General features: G+C 44.7%; 1 protein-coding gene across 2 annotated transcripts in view; it reads left to right on the top strand.

The window, feature by feature from the left end:
- Positions 1 to 4,546: 4,546 nt before the first annotated feature.
- The window catches only part of LOC138958084 (tubulin beta-4B chain-like), a 19,360-nt gene continuing 5,406 nt past the window's right edge, over positions 4,547 to 18,500 (top strand). For both annotated transcript variants that reach the window (XM_070329146.1, XM_070329147.1), the window contains exons 1-6: positions 4,547 to 4,705; positions 7,602 to 7,710; positions 8,851 to 9,078; positions 11,699 to 11,826; positions 15,441 to 15,621; positions 15,935 to 16,206. In XM_070329146.1, coding sequence (XP_070185247.1) covers positions 4,649 to 4,705; positions 7,602 to 7,710; positions 8,851 to 9,078; positions 11,699 to 11,826; positions 15,441 to 15,621; positions 15,935 to 16,206 — 975 coding nt within the window. In that variant the 5' untranslated portion in view covers positions 4,547 to 4,648. The remainder of the gene's footprint in view (positions 4,706 to 7,601; positions 7,711 to 8,850; positions 9,079 to 11,698; positions 11,827 to 15,440; positions 15,622 to 15,934; positions 16,207 to 18,500) is intronic.

Here is an 18,500-nt window from a genome sequence, read left to right as displayed (position 1 = left end):
ATGCACTGTGTGTTCTGTCATTCACCGCTCTGTGTCTAATGTTGAATGCACCGTGTGTTCTGTCATTCACCGCTCTGTGTCTGATGTTGAATGCACTGTGTGTTCTGTCATTCACCGCTCTGTGTCTGATGTTGAATGCACGGTGTGTTCTGTCATTCACCGCTCTGTGTCTGATGTTGAATGCACCGTGTGTTCTGTCATTCACCGCTCTGTGTCTAATGTTGAATGCACCGTGTGTTCTGTCATTCACCGCTCTGTGTCTGATGTTGAATGCACCGTGTGTTCTGTCATTCACCGCTCTGTGTCTGATGTTGAATGCACCGTGTGTTCTGTCATTCACCGTTCTGTGTCTGATGTTGAATGCACCGTGTGTTCTGTCATTCACCGCTCTGTGTCTAATGTTGAATGCACCGTGTGTTCTGTCATTCACCGCTCTGTGTCTGATGTTGAATGCACCGTGTGTTCTGTCATAAAGGTGGGGACAGGGATTGATCTTGGGACTGCGTGCTGCTGGTTAGAAGTAACTAACGTTTGGTGATTCTTCACCATGAAATACTCTTCAGTGACATGGTCTTCCTTCGGCTACTTGTTTTTACTCGCATTGAATTGAAGCAATGAAACCATATGCTAACTCGCACAAACAATGACATGTAGTTGCCGCAACAACAACAACAACAACAAAATTATCTTTTGGAAATGTTATGTCTCAGTGTTCTTGCACGGGTCCTATTAACCTGAATGATCATTTAATTTGACACAGCGATAACAAACATTCCTGTGCCTCGGAGAGATGTAGCAAATATCGCTATGTACTGATAATCAATATACGATGACCGATAGGGAAAGTTTTATGTGCCGTGATGAAGCTCTGGTGCACGTGAACGTGCGTATTGCTTGCTCGCTGCCAGCTGGAGTGATTGCTTCACACGGTCGCCAGGAAACTATGATGTATTCTTGTTGCCGGCTGCCCCGGAGACAATTTGGCCGATATCAGGATGGGATCATTAGTCAGTTGGTCAGTTAGTCAGTTGGTCAGTTAGTCAGTTGGTCAGTTAGTCAGTTGGTCCCTTGGACGTCCAACTCAGCCACACTAGCGTCCATCTGTATTTCAGTTCGTCTGTTGGTTTGTCGGTCTGTCTGTCTGCCAGTCTGTCTGTCAATCGGTCTGTTTGTCAGTCTGAGGGCCTATCCTGCATCGTGCTGCTTGGCTTGTCTGAAATCATCCCCGCAATTTCCATTGTACTCAAAACACACACACACACACACACACACACACACACACACACACACACCGTGGGACACACACAGACACAGACACACACAGATACACACACACACACACGGCACACACACACACATAAACACACACACACACACACACACACACACATCATATCAGTACACACACATGGCCAGGATTAGAAACAAACGTGACATTGACAACGTACGTCAATCTCAGTTGTACAGACACACTATCACGGTATCATTATAATTATCATCTCACGGATGTCAGTACTTACCATTGGTGAAACTGTAGGCCTATTCATGGACAGTGTTAGTGTCACACTTTGTGTCTTCCGCCTTGCACTGACATCTTTATATTCCCACTGCTTTCCCGTTTTGCGTTCGCGTCAGTGACGTTTGCGCTGCGTGTGTGCGTGTGTGCGTGCGTGCGTGCGTGCGTGCGTGCGTCAATGTGCTTGCGTGCGTGCGTGCGTGTATGTGTGTGTGTGTGTGTGTGTGTGCCGGGTGTGAACGGTTTGCCAATCTTTTGTCGCATTAGTAGTATCGCCTTTCCATGCTTTGTTTTCATGTCAGTTCATGTACAGTGATCGCCGCTTATAAAAAACGCGGTTAATAAAAACAGCCGTTTTTTAAAGTCTGGTCCGGTCCGGATTTACCACTATATAACCTATGTAAAATTCCGCCGGTTATTAAATACAGGGGCCGTTTAATAAAAACACTTTTTGTTCATTTTCTCTCTGCTCAGAGGGTTAGTAGTCGCCTTCTGGTTGTGAATTCTTGTCAGTAAACCGTTAGATGACAACTCAAGACACTTCAGCGTTTGTGTGAACAGTGATCACACCCTTGTAAACCTTCAGATGACAACTCACACCCTTGTCAGTAAACCGTCAGATGACAATTCAACACTGTCTGGTCTTTCTTCTCACTGGATAAGCAGCTGAAGGGACATTAAAACCTAACAACCAACCAACCATCACTGGATAAGCAGTGACACTGAAAATGGCTTCAACTTCAGCTTTAGCTTCAAAGAAAAGAAAAATAATGGATCTGACATCAAAGCTGTGTGTGCTGCTGCTGACGACGGCGATGGCCCCAACGAGGAAGAGGACACGCTGCCAAGTTTGACACTATGGGAGGGGAGATCTGTGACTTTTTGCGATACATGTAGGCTACATATTCTGAATCGTTTTTATTTGTCATTAAAATGCTTTTGGTAAAGTTCCAAAACGGTTGTACGGTGTAATGAGTTTAGCTTGTATGCGTGCGTCGGTCTTCTTACCTTTCGTTACTGATGGACATGTTCAACACGCAGCCGTTTATTAAAAACCGTCCCGCTTATTGAAAACACTTTTGTTCGGTCCCAAGGTGTTTTTTATAAGCGGCGACTACTGTCTACTGTATCAACATGTGGCACACTGTATTCCATTACAGGTAGCCTACTGTCAGCTCCAGGCAGCGCCTCTCTTTATGTTGCCTCACTTATTTTGTTTTGGGCACCATTTGTTGCTTCCTTATATTTTTTTGATTTCATGCTCCAATTTCATATGCTAGAAAATTTGTAAAAATCAATTCACTCAGTGATGATTAGTACAATAAAACATCCATCCGTCTACCCATCTCTCTCTCTCTCTCTCTCTCTCTCTCTCTCTCTCTCTCTCTCTCTCTCTCTCTCTCCTCTCTCTCTCTCTCTCTCTCTCTCTCTCTCTCTCTCTCTCTCTCTCTCTCTCTCTCTCTCTCTCTCTCTCTCTCTCTCTCTCTCCCTGAAACTGACCCAGAAGGAAAAAGAACAACCTCATCGAGTCGATAATGATAGCTGGACCATCGTGCAGATTATTTTTTTTAACTTCGGCTGATCATGACCGTAGTGAAAATGTTGCTATCTTGCTGACTCAGTACAAACGCCGCTGTCGGTTTTCAGACTTGTTTGTGAAGGACACGGGCAAGCAATCGTTGCTCAGCGCTTGTTGTTTCTTTTGTCGAAAATGTTTGTTTCACACGCCTGTGGGGAAAAAACAAGGCTGCGTGCGCATCCTCCTCATGTGATGCATGCACAATGAGTGCGTGGAGAGGGAGTGTGTGTGCAGTGTGGTACAGTGGTGAGGTCCTCTCCGTGTTTAAGCCCCTGCCGAGTTATAGTTTCGCGCGTCGTTACAGGAAGGTAACGCCACATGGTTCGTGTCGGTTTTACTTGCACTAAAACTAGCAGTTTAAAATCTTCTGCCATATTTCATCTTGCATACCCCCCCCCCCCCACACACACACACACACACACACACACACACTTTTGGGGTCCCGCCCACTCCGCAGACGGTCCGTATGATCCGGCCGCTGCGTCCACTGCATAGCCTCAGCCGTGGGACCCGGCAGACATGTGAGTGGGACCCGGCAGACATGTGAGTGGGACCCAGCAGACATGTGAGTGGGACCCGGCAGACATGTGAATGGGACCCGGCAGACATGTGACCCGGCAGACATGTGAATGGGACTCGGCAGGCATGTGACCCGGCAGACATGTGAGTGGGACTCGGCAGGCATGTGAGTGGGACCCGGCAGACATGTGAATGGGACTCGGCAGGCATGTGACCCGGCAGACATGTGAGTGGGACCCGGCAGACATGTGAGTGGTACCCAGCAGACATGTGAGTGGGACCCAGCTGACATGTGAGTGGGACCCGGCAGGCATGTGACCCAGCAGACATGTGAGTGGGACCCAGCAGACATGTGAGTGGGACCCGGCAGACATGTGAGTGGTACCCAGCAGACATGTGAGTGGGACCCAGCAGACATGTGAGTGGGACCCGGCAGACAGCTGCACGCTGACAGGAAGCTCTCATGATGTTGACTGTGGGTATGTGTTCAAGTGACCGGGTCAGTGGTGACCGGGTCAGTGGTGACCGGGTGGTGACCGGGTAGTGACCGGGTAGTGACCGGGTGGCGACCGGGTGGTGACCGGGTGGCGACCGGGTGGTCAGTCTGATTCCATGCATGGCTTGATCTGAGGGTGTCGAGCCGCTAAATTGCAGTTTACACTGACTGGCCGGATAGATTGCAGTGTCACTTAGTTTCAAAACCAGTAATTCTCCAGAAAGTAATACAGTAGGAGCGTAAGTAAGCCTACGTGTTTTATTGTCCTAATTAACCTACCTTCAGATACCATCATTACTGTCTTTTTCTGGCAAGTCCCATTTTAACTTCGCTTGGCAACGCCGCTTCATTCAGTCTTGTACCGACTGAGAGACTACCTTGCCTCTCCATCCAACTCCTAGTGGCGGAGTGCAGAAAGCGAAAAGTCGTCAGGTGGTCGCTCCCATCCCTGTGGCATGCGCACTCTGTCTGCCGGCCCAGTGTTACAGCGACCGTTGCAGAGTCCAGACAGCTCGTCACACCACGTCTCGCCGCCATCATGAGAGAAATTGTCCACGTCCAGGCCGGCCAGTGCGGCAACCAGATTGGCGCTAAGGTAACCAAGTAATACTACATCTTTTCTTATCTGCCGCAGACCTCTTTCGTTTCGTGCAAATGTCGTCTGCTACAGAGCAAGAATGCCGGCTAGCGGCGATGGCGACATGTATGAGTCACCCAACACACAGCCCGTGTCAGTGACCGGTGGTGCGAAGTTGTCGGTTCATTATGATGATGAATGCCGGACAATTATGCAGTGTCGAGCTTTAACGAGGGTCAAACTGGGTTCTTTTCACTGTGGTGTCGCGCAGACATGTCAAAGTAAGGAGGCTGCTGCACAGAGCTAGCTCCTGTCGCGTGTGACATGTGCATGTGTTTGGAGAATCAAGTCACCAACTGGGGGATGGGGGTGGGCTGGGTCTATTTGCACTGTGACTAAGTTGTGGGTACACACAAGTGACTCATCCTGTGCCTCATTAATGTAACCGAGTGCCAAATGTACTTTACCCTGATCACGGGGTCAAATAGTACAGAGTGCCGCTTTCTCACCAAGCTCAACACTCAAAGCAACTGACACAAGTTAAATTACCAGGTTCTTTATTTCCATACGATGATGAGGGGAAAATGTGGGAAAGCGGGTGTTTACCTTCAAATACAAGCAAAGCGCGCATAAACTCGCGGAATACTTAAACATAAACCCAACCCAGAGGGGTGTTGAGCAAAAAGCGATCATTTTACCTATGCAAATTTAAGAATCGGCTCTTCCACCAGACCATTTCAATACAGACAAAACAGTCTCTGAAACCTTAGTGGATCCCCGATAGTACATATACAGGTTTGAGTCCTCGATAGCACAGAGGTACCACGAGTTCAAACGGATGCGCAAAAGTGCATGTGTACCGTAACTGTCGTCGGTCACAAGTTCACATTATGATCAGCTGAGCGGTTATATAAACCCGATACCTTTGTGTAAATCACAGTTCACATTATGATCAGCTGAGCGGTTATATAAACCCGATACCTTTGTGTAAATCACAGTTCACATTATGATCAGCTGAGCGGTTATATAAACCCGATACCTTTGTGTAAATCACAAAGTTCTGTCTTCCTTTGTTGCTGTTGTAACCGAGTGCCAAATGTACTTTACCCTTTCTCACCGAGCTCAAACACTCAAAGAAACTGACACAAGTTAAATTACCCGGTTCTTTATTTCCATAAGATGATGAGGGGAAAATGTGGGAAAGCGGGGGTTTACCTTCAAATACAAAACTTCCAATGTATTACTCTCTAGAACTAGAACCCAAAACCACACTCTAAATCCTTTACTCTAAAGCTATGCTTTAGATTCCCACTCTAAAACTATGCTTTAAAACACGTTAAATCCTCCCTCCAAACTACACTCCAAAACTCTACTCTAATTTCTAAATCTTCACTCGAGTCAACTTTAATAAAAAAAAACCACAATAAAACTAATCTAAAACAAACGAAATCTAAAAAAAACAACCTAAAAACAATTCTTCCAAAAAAAACACCAATCTAACAAAACCTCTAACAAAACCTGATTAAAATCCCTCTACTAAAATTAACTGCACCCCTCTAACAAAACCTAACTGCACCCCTCTAAAGAAAACTAACTGAATCTAACTACATCCTTCTACCACTATGTCTACGAAAACCTAGTCTACGAAAACTCCGTCGCACACTCCGCCATCCTGCAAATCACAGAATGCACGCCGTAAGCATACGTAAACAACGCAACAATTTCAACTACCACAAACTAAATCCTTTAACAACAGCAAAACACATTCCTTCCAAATAACATGCCCAAAATACAGTTCTCTCAAACACTCAACCGGTTTTCTAAAATATTCAATAAACAAAAGTTTTCCCGAACATTCAACTCACAAAACAATCTACTTGAACATTCAAATAAATCCTCCCCCAAGTAGCATACTCTTCTCACTGCTTACTCATTTACAGAAAGAAAAAATGTGTTAACCTACCAGCAAAGAAATCTTCACATCCCGAAAGGATTTCAGCCCGTGACAAACATGTCACAAAGCGGCGTCAAGAAAACACACCGTACAAGATATACGTTGTCTCCACTCCAAGATTCCAAGCAAAAAGAAAGCCTCAGCGGCCCACCACATCCCGCGTGCCTACGTCACAAGGTTAAAACAAGTTCAACCCAAAGGGGTGTCGGGTACCTTTACTTTCTTTCTTTATTTGGTGTCCAACGTCGTCTTCAACCATTCAAGGTTATATCGCGGCGGAGGGAAAAAGGGAGATGGCCACTTGTCAATTGTTTCTTGTTCACAATAGCACTAATCAAAAATTTGCTCCAGGGGCTTGTACCAAAAAGCGATCATTTTACCTATGCAAATTTAAGAATCGGCTCTTCCACCAGACCATTTCACTACCGAAAAAACAGTCTCGGAAACCTTAGTGGATCCCCGATAGTACAGGTTTGAATCCTCGATAGCATAGAGGTACCACGAGTTCACCAGTTCAAACGGATGCACACAAGTGCATGTGCACCGTAACTGTCGTCGGTCACAAGCTCACACTGTCAAGACTGAGAGAAAGTGTGCCCCCCCCCCGCACTATTCACACACACACACACACACACACTCTCCTTCCCTTTCTTGAACGCCAAAGACGAAAAGTTGTTGATAGAATTGTACCACAGTTTTCCTCCCAGCATCAAACTGAAGCAGACACATTTATATATATATGACCATGAAGATTGTTTATGATAATGCATGCATCTTTTTGTTGGTTGTGAATTGCTTATGACAATGCATGAGTCTGTGTAGTTCATGTGTTTCTCTGACACCTACTGTACCTTGAAGGACATCACATGAGACACTGTTTGTTAAGAAAGTGCATGCCAGTAAAGATATCCAGTTTGTCATCCTTGTTGACTATTCATGATGTTGTTGCTATGGTTTCAGTTCTGGGAGGTGATTTCTGACGAGCACGGCATTGATCCCACAGGAGTGTACCACGGTGACTCGGACCTACAGTTGGAGCGTATCACCGTCTACTACAATGAGGCCTCAGGTAGGACCCCCCCCCCCCCCCCCCCCCCCCCCTGTAGCCTGCATCACTGATCAATTATCAACAGCCATCTTTAACCCTTTTACTGCCTGAAGAATTTAGTTGAAAAAATAAATACAAAATCATGCCATACAAAGTATGACACTGCAACTGAGAAAATGGTGTCCAGGGGAGGCAATCCTCTCAGTGAACATTCAAAGGGTACAGTGGTTGATTCCCTTTATTGAATGTTTGGATAAGGACACACTGTGGCAGTGAAGGGGTAAAAATAGGAAGAAATAGTAGTGACTCACCGAATGAACCTTTCTGTGTCCTGGTGTTACTTGCTCTTTTTTCCATGAGAAATTTTGTTCCACTTGAGTTTTTGTCAAAGCACGAAGTGGTTTTTCATGTAATACTATTATCATGTATAACTGTTGAAACTGGTGAGAAGATTATGTCTGACAGCAAAATGTGTGAACGATTTCTGGAGCTTTTGTGGACATACAGAACTGTTGGTGTTAAATTTAGCAGAATAAGAGCAATGTATCCATAATGTATCCCTGGCATAGTCCCGAATTAACCCCGTAGAAGTGACGACACATATGGAAAGAAGAGCGACCGTTTGAGATTCATTTATTCAGTGGGGACGTGAACTACACACGAGCTTAAGTCATGTTATTGCCTCCCTTCTTTGAGCCATGTGATGTAGGAGTCCAGCTAAACCATCTTAATTCTTATGTAGGCAGCTAGCCAAGACTTGTGTATCAAATTAAAAAAATAAAACGAATTCTAACGATAATGGATCGATACATAATCATGATCATGTATTTTTGACCAAAATACATGCATGACATTTGACACAGATCTCAAGTCACTGTTCTCTCCTAAGTTTGGTCTCATAGTCATAGAACTATGACTCAGTTTATGTCAAATCATGTTTTGGTCAAAAATAGAAATGATGGATAGTAGTGAGGTTAAAGACTGTCTTCAGTTAACATATTATATTCATCAGTAGACATAATATTACATACATCTTCTTCTTCTTCAGCGTTCGACGATGATTATATACATCTATAGTAGACAAAATATTATATTCATCAGTAGACATAATATATACATCAATAGACCTCCGTGGTGACAAACACTGATGGCTTGTGGCAGGTGGCAAGTACGTTCCCCGCGCCATCTTGGTGGACTTGGAGCCTGGCACCATGGACTCCGTGCGCTCCGGCCCCTTCGGTCAGATCTTCCGCCCAGACAACTTTGTCTTCGGACAGTCAGGGGCAGGTAACAACTGGGCTAAAGGTCACTACACAGAGGGCGCTGAGCTGGTCGACTCCGTGCTGGATGTCGTCAGGAAAGAGGCCGAGAACTGCGACTCTCTACAAGGTCAGTGTTGCCATAGGCAGGGATCACGTTAACGCATGTTTTTTGCGTTTTTGACGCGTTTTAAAATCCGCCCATGCATTTTCCCGGCGCTTGTGCGTAACGCGTACGCAAAACAACTTCTATTCAAAACGCCATGCTCAGCAGCACATCCCAATACTGAATCAGACTATAGCACACGCGCGCGAGTTTAGAATCTCTAGTCTGTTCTGGATAGCACAAGCGCTCGAGTTCAAATCTAAAGTCTGTTTTGGATAAAACAAAATGAGGTGACGTGCTCTCGACATAAGAGTGTCGCAAGCGACGCAAAGCAACGCCGGTCGGTTTTCTGAAACAGAACATACACCCAAAATGCACTGGGCGTGTGGTGCCAAATCTAGCCTGTCTTTGATTCATTCAAAACGGCATGCAGCGAAAGTATCGCCATGGAGGGGCCGGCCGTGAGCCAAAGTGCGGACGTTGTAGACAGGGCTTGCCGCGAATTCCAGAGCCGATGTGAGCGCCGGAAATAGGTGAGTGAAATGCGTGCTTTTGACATGATTTAACTGTTATAGTGTGACGCAAAATCGGTTCTGCTTTACGCGTTTTTTGGCCGACATTACGTAATTTGAAAAATCCTAGCGCGATCCCTGCATCAGGGCCTAGCATTGTAAACCGTTCGGCTTACTTTACGCCGAAATAACATCTCCAGTACGCGGAACTTGATTTGGTGTACGCCGAAATGCAAAAACCTGTTATTCCCAAACGGTAAACCCAAACAGTCCCAGCTTTCGTTTTGTGCGCCGTTCGGTTCAATTCTCAATCGGTTTGACAGTTTGCTTGAGCACGCACTTCCTCTGGCATCGCGCGAGCATGCTTTGTGCCGGTGTTTTGTGGCTCTAGACTTGAAATAATGTCTCGAAGCGACATTGTTGAACGTGGTCAGCCATTCAGTGACAAAGAATCCAGGTATTCCTGGAAGTGGGAATGGCACTTTTAGGCCAAATAACACAAGATTGTCAGTTTTCTTGTTTTCTGTCTGTTTTGCTTGTTGGTGAAGGCATAATTTAGCAAAGCCCCCCGTGGACCCCACTGGGGGCCTCCTGCGGCCCCCAGACCCCCGCCTTTGTAAGCTGAACTCACTTTTTCCAATGCTAGGCCCTGCTGCATAGGTTACTCATTAGCAAGGTCAGTGTTGCTGTGGGGGGGGGGGGGGGTGCTCAATTGTACAACCATGGCTATATTTGATAGCTTTTATTTCTGATTTGATGTCTTAACAAGTCGCGTAAGGCGAAATTACCACATTTAGTCAAGCTGTGGAACTCACAGAATGAAATTGAACGTAGTCCGCCGCTAGTGCAAAAGGCAGTGAAAGTGACGAGCCTGTTTGGTGCGGTTGTGCTGTGCTTCATAGCACGCTTTACTGTACCTCTCTTCGTATTTACTTTCTGAGCGTGTTTTTAATCCAAAAATATATCTGTTTTTGGAATCAGGAACCGACAAGGAATAAGATGAAAGTGTTTTTAAATTGATTTAGAAAATTTAATTTTGATCATAATTTTAATTTTTTTTAATTTTCAGAGCTTGTTTTTCATCCAAATATAACATGTTTATATGTTTTTGGAATCAGAAAATGATGAAGAATAAGATGAACGTAAATTTGGATCGTTTTATAAAAAATTTTTTTTACAATTTTCAGATTTTTAATGACCGAAGACATTAATTAATTGTTAAGCCACCAAGCTGAAATGCAATACCAAAGTCCGGCCTTTGTCGAAAATTGCTTGGCCAAAATTTCAATCAATTTGATTGAAAAATGAGGGTGTGACAGTGCCGCCTCAACTTTTACAAAAAGCCGGATATGACGTCATCAAAGACATTTACCGAAAAAAAGAAAAACGTCCGGGGATATCATACCCAGGAACTCTCATGTCAAATTTCATAAAGATCGGTCCAGTAGTTTACTCTGAATCGCTCTACATACACACACACACACACCACGACCCTCGTCTCGATTCCCCCTCTATGTTAAAACATTGAGTCAAAACTTGACTACATGTAACAAGGGGGTTCCACTGTACATGCATACTGACTGTTCACTCATCTCCAGTTGTAATTATACCGTCTGGACTTTACCATTGTGGTAATTATACCGTCTGGTCTTTACCATTGTGGTAATTATACCGTCTGGTCTTTACCATTGTGGTAATTATACCGTCTGGACTTTACCATTGTTGTAATTATACCGTCTGGTCTTTACCATTGTTGTAATTATACCGTCTGGTCTTTACCATTGTTGTAATTATACCGTCTGGTCTTTACCATTGTTGTAATTATACCGTCTGGTCTTTACCATTGTTGTAATTATACCGTCTGGTCTTTACCATTGTTGTAATTATACCGTCTGGTCTTTACCATTGTTGTAATTATACCGTCTGGTCTTTACCATTGTTGTAATTATACCGTCTGGTCTTTACCATTGTTGTAATTATACCGTCTGGTCTTTACCATTGTTGTAATTATACCGTCTGGTCTTTACCATTGTTGTAATTATACCGTCTGGTCTTTACCATTGTTGTAATTATACCGTCTGGTCTTTACCATTGTAGCACAATTTCAATAATGTTGTTGACCGTCCTTGCAGGCTTCCAGCTGACCCATTCACTGGGTGGCGGCACTGGCTCCGGCATGGGAACGCTGCTCATCTCCAAGATCCGTGAAGAATACCCCGACAGAATCATGAACACCTTCTCCGTCGTCCCCTCTCCTAAGGTAAAGGCGGCGTATGGCTGCCTGAATGGCGGGGTAAAAATGGTCATATGCGTAAAAACCCACTCATGCAAGAACATGAGTGAACGTGGGAATTTCATCCCGTGAACGAAGAAGTAGTGTTTAACAAACAACGTGGTCTAAGCTTTACCAGAAAGAATTAAATAATTTTTATCCTGGCGTATAATTGGTTTGTGTCAAATTTTCTTTTAACATTTAGCCATGAGTACAATCCAGTGAATCTGCGCAGTATCAAAATAAAGCTGAGCAGTGTTTTGTGAAATTTTTGCCCGCAATAGCTGTCTTGTTTGCTTATCTGGATGTTTCTGATCATTTTCATTGTTTTTGTAACAGGTTTCTGACACAGTGGTGGAGCCATACAACGCCACGCTGGTAGAGAACACTGATGTTGATTTCTTGTGACACTTACAGGTTTCTGACACAGTGGTGGAGCCATACAACGCCACGCTGGTAGAGAACACTGATGTTGATTTCTTGTGACACTTACAGGTTTCTGACACAGTGGCGGAGCCATACAACGCCACTCTGCCGTGCATCAGCTGGTAGAGAACACTGATGTTGATTTTTTGTGACACTTACAGGTTTCTGACACAGTGGCGGAGCCATACAACGCCACTCTGCCGTGCATCAGCTGGTAGAGAACACTGATGTTGATTTTTTGTGACACTTACAGGTTTCTGACACAGTGGCGGAGCCATACAACGCCACTCTGCCGTGCATCAGCTGGTAGAGAACACTGATGTTGATTTTTTGTGACACTTACAGGTTTCTGACAGAGTGGCGGAGCCATACAACGCCACTCTGCCGTGCATCAGCTGGTTGAGAACACTGATGTTGATTTCTTGTGACACTTACAGGTTTCTGACACAGTGGTGGAGCCATACAACGCCACTCTGCCGTGCATCAGCTGCATGGGTGCAACTCTTCCGTCTAGGACGGAATTTCCGTTTTTCTCAGGAGGCTGCAGACGGAGTTTTATTGAAAATTCTGGAGCAAGGCCATTGTGTTTGGGGGTTGCTTGAGAGGTCAGCCACCTTTGACCATGCCTGATAGGGACTGTTGTTTAAAGGTGCCAAGAGGGGGGGGGGGGGGGGGGGGAAGGATGTCATGTCATACTGGTGAATGTGGCATCTTAAGTGCTGTGTATTTAGCTTTCGTTATATACAACTGTACCCCACTTTCAGGAATTTAGAGACCTTCAGTGGTAGAGAAAATTTGCATTCCTGATCTATGAACCAGTGGTATTTTGCTTCAGATACATTGAGTCCTTTAGAAAGTTGGCAACTAAAACAAGCTTGCTTGAAACTTATTGTTCTTTTAATTCAAGCTATGATTCAACAATCATTTGCGAATTTAACTCCTACAAGTCGCGTAAGGCGAAAATACAACATTTAGTCAAGTAGCTGTCGAACTCACAGAATGAAACTGAACGCAATGCCATTTTTCAGCAAGACCGTATACTCGTAGCATCGTCAGTCCACCGCTCATGGCAAAGGCAGTGAAATTGACAAGAAGAGCGGGGTATTCGTTGCGCTGAGAAGGATAGCACGCTTTTCTGTACCTCTCTTCGTTTTAACTTTCTGAGCGTGTTTTTAATCCAAACATATCATATCTATATATTTTTGGAATCAGGAACCGACAAGGAATAAGATGAAAGTGTTTTTAAATTGATTTCGAAAAAAAAAATTTGATAATAATTTTTATATATTTAATTTTCAGAGCTTGTTTTTAATCCGAATATAACATATTTATATGTTTTTGGAATCAGCAAATGATGGAGAATAAGATAAACGTAAATTTGGATCGTTTTATAAATTTTTATTTTTTTTTACAATTTTCAGATTTTTAATGACCAAAGTCATTAATTAATTTTTAAGCCACCAAGCTGAAATGCAATACCGAACCCCGGGCTTCGTCGAAGAGTACTTGACCAAAATTTCAACCAATTTGGTTGAAAAATGAGGGCGTGACAGTGCCGCCTCAACTTTCACGAAAAGCCGGATATGACGTCATCAAAGACATTTATCAAAAAAATGAAAAAAACGTTCGGGGATTTCATACCCAGGAACTCTCATGTCAAATTTCATAAAGATCGGTCCAGTAGTTTAGTCTGAATCGCTCTACACACACACACACACACAGACAGACAGACACACGCACATACACCACGACCCTCGTTTCGATTCCCCCTCGATGTTCAAATATTTAGTCAAAACTTGACTAAATATAATGAAAAAGCAGCATCAGAAGATTGCATGTGCATGGCAAGGGATATAACTCTGGAGGTTTCTGTTTTTGTCTAAACCTTCTTCTTTTTAACCTGAGCAGTTAGCCCTTTGGAAAGTTTTCAATTGAAACAAACTCGGTGATTTGAAACTTGTTTCTCATTTGGTTGAAGCTATGGTTCAAGAATTATTTGAGAATTTACCTCCTGCAATGATAAATTCATAAGCTTCAAGTAAAGTTGTAATACAATCAATCAATCAATCAATGACGCTTATATCGCGCATATTCCGTGGGTACAGTTCTAGGCGCTCTGCAGTGATGCCGTGTGAGATGAAATTTTATACGGCCAGTAGATTGCAGCCATTTCGGCGCATATTTACCTTTCACGGCCTATTATTCCAAGTCACACGGGTATAGGTAGACAATTATTAACTGTGCCTAAGCAATTTTGCCAGGAAAGACCCTTTTGTCAATCGTGGGATCTTTAACGTGCACACCCAATGTAGTGTACACGGGGGGAGGGTTTCGGACACCGAAGAGAGTCTGCACACAAAGTTGACTCTGAAATAAATTTCCGCCGAACCTGGGATCGAACTCACGCTGACAGCGGCCAACTGAATACAAAGCCAGCGCGCTACCAACTGAGCTATATCCCCGCCCATACAAGGGAGGTGACTGTAATTTCCTGTGTCTGTGAAAACTTTTTGTTCGCATGGTAATTTTCCTTTAATTCAGTAAATATTTTTTAAATCAAAGACAAAACTAGGTGATAAAATCAATCACCTTCAAGTTTACAAGATTTTTAATTTGGGCATCTCTAATGTTTGTTAGCAAGGAGAGGCTTCTAAAACCCGCCTTCTTCAAATGTGTTGACCTTGTTTTTTGTAGACCCTCTAGCAAGAGTGATGCAACCAAACACCTTCAAGTATAGAGGTTTTTCATGTTGTGCATCCTCCTCTCCCCCCCCCCCCCCCCTGCCAAATTTTGTTGTTGATGCTGTTTTCAGTTTTAAAACCAGGAGAGGCTCAAATAGCCCCTCTTAAAATGCTAAAATTCATTTTTGGCTGGGTGGTTACAAATACTTTCAGGTTTACAAGATTGTTCATATTATGCATATCCGCAAAGCCTGTTTGTTCTGAAATAGATTTAGAGTCAAAAGAGGCCATTCAAATCCTCCCTGAAATGCAAAAAATCGGGTGGGGGGCGCTGCCCCCCTGGACCCCCCAGCAAGGGCGCTGCCCCTGCACCCCGCCAGAGCCTTGACGGCCCCTGCCCCTGGACCACGACCTTTTCAGTTTTTTCATTTTCCAGCAGTTGCACCCATGCAGCTGGTTGAGAACACTGATGTTGATTTCTTGTGACACTTACAGGTTTCTGACACAGTGGTGGAGCCATACAACGCCACTCTGTCCGTGCATCAGCTGGTAGAGAACACTGACGAGACATACTGCATCGACAACGAGGCTCTCTACGACATCTGCTTCCGCACGCTCAAACTGACCACTCCCACCTACGGTGACCTCAACCACCTGGTGTCCGCCACCATGTCGGGTAAGTCAGCCAGCTATTTACCACCTGCCCTTATTACACAGGGTTTGTTGGAATTAACATGCCAGGACACGTGTAAGAAAACATTCACACACAGAAACACACACCTCACATCCACTAACACACACACACCTCACTCCCTAACACACACACACACACAGATCTATATGATTCATTGCAAAAGATTGTGTAACAAAAAGGATAGTGGATTCAGACAGAATCCTCACATTGTAAAGGTAGTGCAGACAACAGACAGAAGAACAGCTACATTGAAAGTTTAGCAAGAACCCTCATTCACTGTTTGTGTTCCTGTTAGGTGTGACCACCTGCCTACGTTTCCCGGGACAGCTGAATGCAGATCTGCGCAAGCTGGCGGTCAACATGGTGCCCTTCCCCCGTCTCCACTTCTTCATGCCTGGCTTTGCTCCCCTGACGTCGCGCGGCTCGCAGAGTTACCGCGCCCTGACGGTGCCCGAGCTGACCCAGCAGATGTTTGACGCCAAGAACATGATGGCTGCCTGCGACCCGCGCCACGGCCGATACCTGACGGTCGCTGCCATCTTCCGTGGACGCATGTCTATGAAGGAGGCAAGGATTTGTTGTAACAGGGTGATGCAGTAGTCCCCCTTGTCACAAGCAGTTGCTCTTCATTGATGGAGTTGTCTTCCTGCCAAAGCGTGAGCTATTTATTGTAGCTTGACGTTTTGGGTATCATGGAAGACAGCGCACCGGTCAGATGTGGAATAGTTGTTTGTGATTGGGTCCGGCTGCTGTTGTCACCTTCTATGATCTTGGAAGTTTTTGTATGGGTCAGAAATGAGCTCTAAAATCCTAACCCTGTTTGACTGGCTCTGCCGCTATTGGTGATTCCTGGGCTTTGTGCATTGGGTTGTCTGAGAGATGAGAGTTGTGTAGACTGTAGTGGTTTTACCAGAGTGTGCTTGGTTTTGCTGACAAAGTAGTATGGGTGAACAAAGAACTAACAAATGGAAATGAGCGCTCTTCATATAGATAACAGTTTGAGAGATGGAAGGTTAATTGTGTGGACTGGTTATTTTACCTGAGTTTGCTTGGTTGTGCTAAGAAAGAAGTATGGGTGAACAGACATATTAAAGGGAAGTAATCACTCTGGACTTAGAGAACAGTTAGTGGGAACCAGTCTCCTGGCACCTGGGGCAATAGGAAGCACTGAGATAAGCAAGTGACTTTATCCTGTCGAAGTGTTTGCCACTCCAGCTAACCCTAACACCTGGGGCAATAGGAAGCACTGAGATAAGCAAGTGACTTTATCCTGTCAAGTGTTTGCCACTCCTGGGGCAATAGGAAGCACTGAGATAAGCAAGTGACTTTATCCTGTCAAGTGTTTGCCACTCCTGGGGCAATAGGAAGCACTGAGATAAGCAAGTGACTTTATCCTGTCAAGTGTTTGCCACTCCAGCTAACCCTAACACCTGGGGCAATAGGAAGCACTGAGATAAGCAAGTGACTTTATCCTGTCGGTGTTTGCCACTCCAGCTAACCCTAACACCTGGGGCAATAGGAAGCACTGAGATAAGCAAGTGACTTTATCCTGTCGGTGTTTGCCACTCCAGCTAACCCTAACACCTGGGGCAATAGGAAGCACTGAGATAAGCAAGTGACTTTATCCTGTCGAAGTGTTTGCCACTCCTGGGGCAATAGGAAGCACTGAGATAAGCAAGTGACTTTATCCTGTCAAGTGTTTGCCACTCCTGGGGCAATAGGAAGCACTGAGATAAGCAAGTGACTTTATCCTGTCAAGTGTTTGCCACTCCTGGGGCAATAGGAAGCACTGAGATAAGCAAGTGACTTTATCCTGTCAAGTGTTTGCCACTCCAGCTAACCCTAACACCTGGGGCAATAGGAAGCACTGAGATAAGCAAGTGACTTTATCCTGTCAAGTGTTTGCCACTCCAGCTAACCCTAACACCTGGGGCAATAGGAAGCACTGAGATAAGCAAGTGACTTTATCCTGTCAAGTGTTTGCCACTCCTGGGGCAATAGGAAGCACTGAGATAAGCAAGTGACTTTATCCTGTCAAGTGTTTGCCACTCCAGCTAACCCTAACACCTGGGGCAATAGGAAGCACTTGAGATAAGCAAGTGACTTTATCCTGTCGGTGTTTGCCACTCCAGCTAACCCTAACACCTGGGGCAATAGGAAGCACTGAGATAAGCAAGTGACTTTATCCTGTTAAGTGTTTGCCACTCCAGCTAACCCTAACACCTGGGGCAATAGGAAGCACTGAGATAAGCAAGTGACTTTATCCTGTCAAGTGTTTGCCACTCCAGCTAACCCTAACACCTGGGGCAATAGGAAGCACTGAGATAAGCAAGTGACTTTATCCTGTCAAGTGTTTGCCACTCCAGCTAACCCTAACACCTGGGGCAATAGGAAGCACTTGAGATAAGCAAGTGACTTTATCCTGTCAAGTGTTTGCCACTCCAGCTAACCCTAACACCTGGGGCAATAGGAAGCACTTAGATAAGCAAGTGACTTTATCCTGTCAAGTGTTTGCCACTCCAGCTAACCCTAACACCTGGGGCAATAGGAAGCACTGAGATAAGCAAGTGACTTTATCCTGTCAAGTGTTTCCCGCAGTGGGGCACTGTGGTTATGAAATTAAAGGCCCCTCCTGTTTTTGGAACCGCAGGAGCTTTCTAGTTTGCTGTTAGGTAGATTTTTGGTTCCTCTTTCCTGTCATGCTCTCTTTTTCTTCATGAATTCTTTTCTTTTTTCTGCCTTCTTGCTCATTCACCTGTATTTTTTCCAAAAATCTCTTCTCTTGCCGCTTGTCTTGCGATTCATGTATAGTTTAATCTGTTAGTGTTCTGATGTAAGTCCAGCAGTAGATAGGTTAACCC

The sequence above is a fragment of the Littorina saxatilis genome, linkage group LG2, assembly GCF_037325665.1.
Source record: "Littorina saxatilis isolate snail1 linkage group LG2, US_GU_Lsax_2.0, whole genome shotgun sequence".
In the NCBI taxonomy this organism is placed as follows: Eukaryota; Metazoa; Mollusca; class Gastropoda; order Littorinimorpha; family Littorinidae; genus Littorina; species Littorina saxatilis.
Note: the sequence above shows the minus strand (reverse complement) of the source record. Positions and strands in the feature narration are given on the sequence as shown.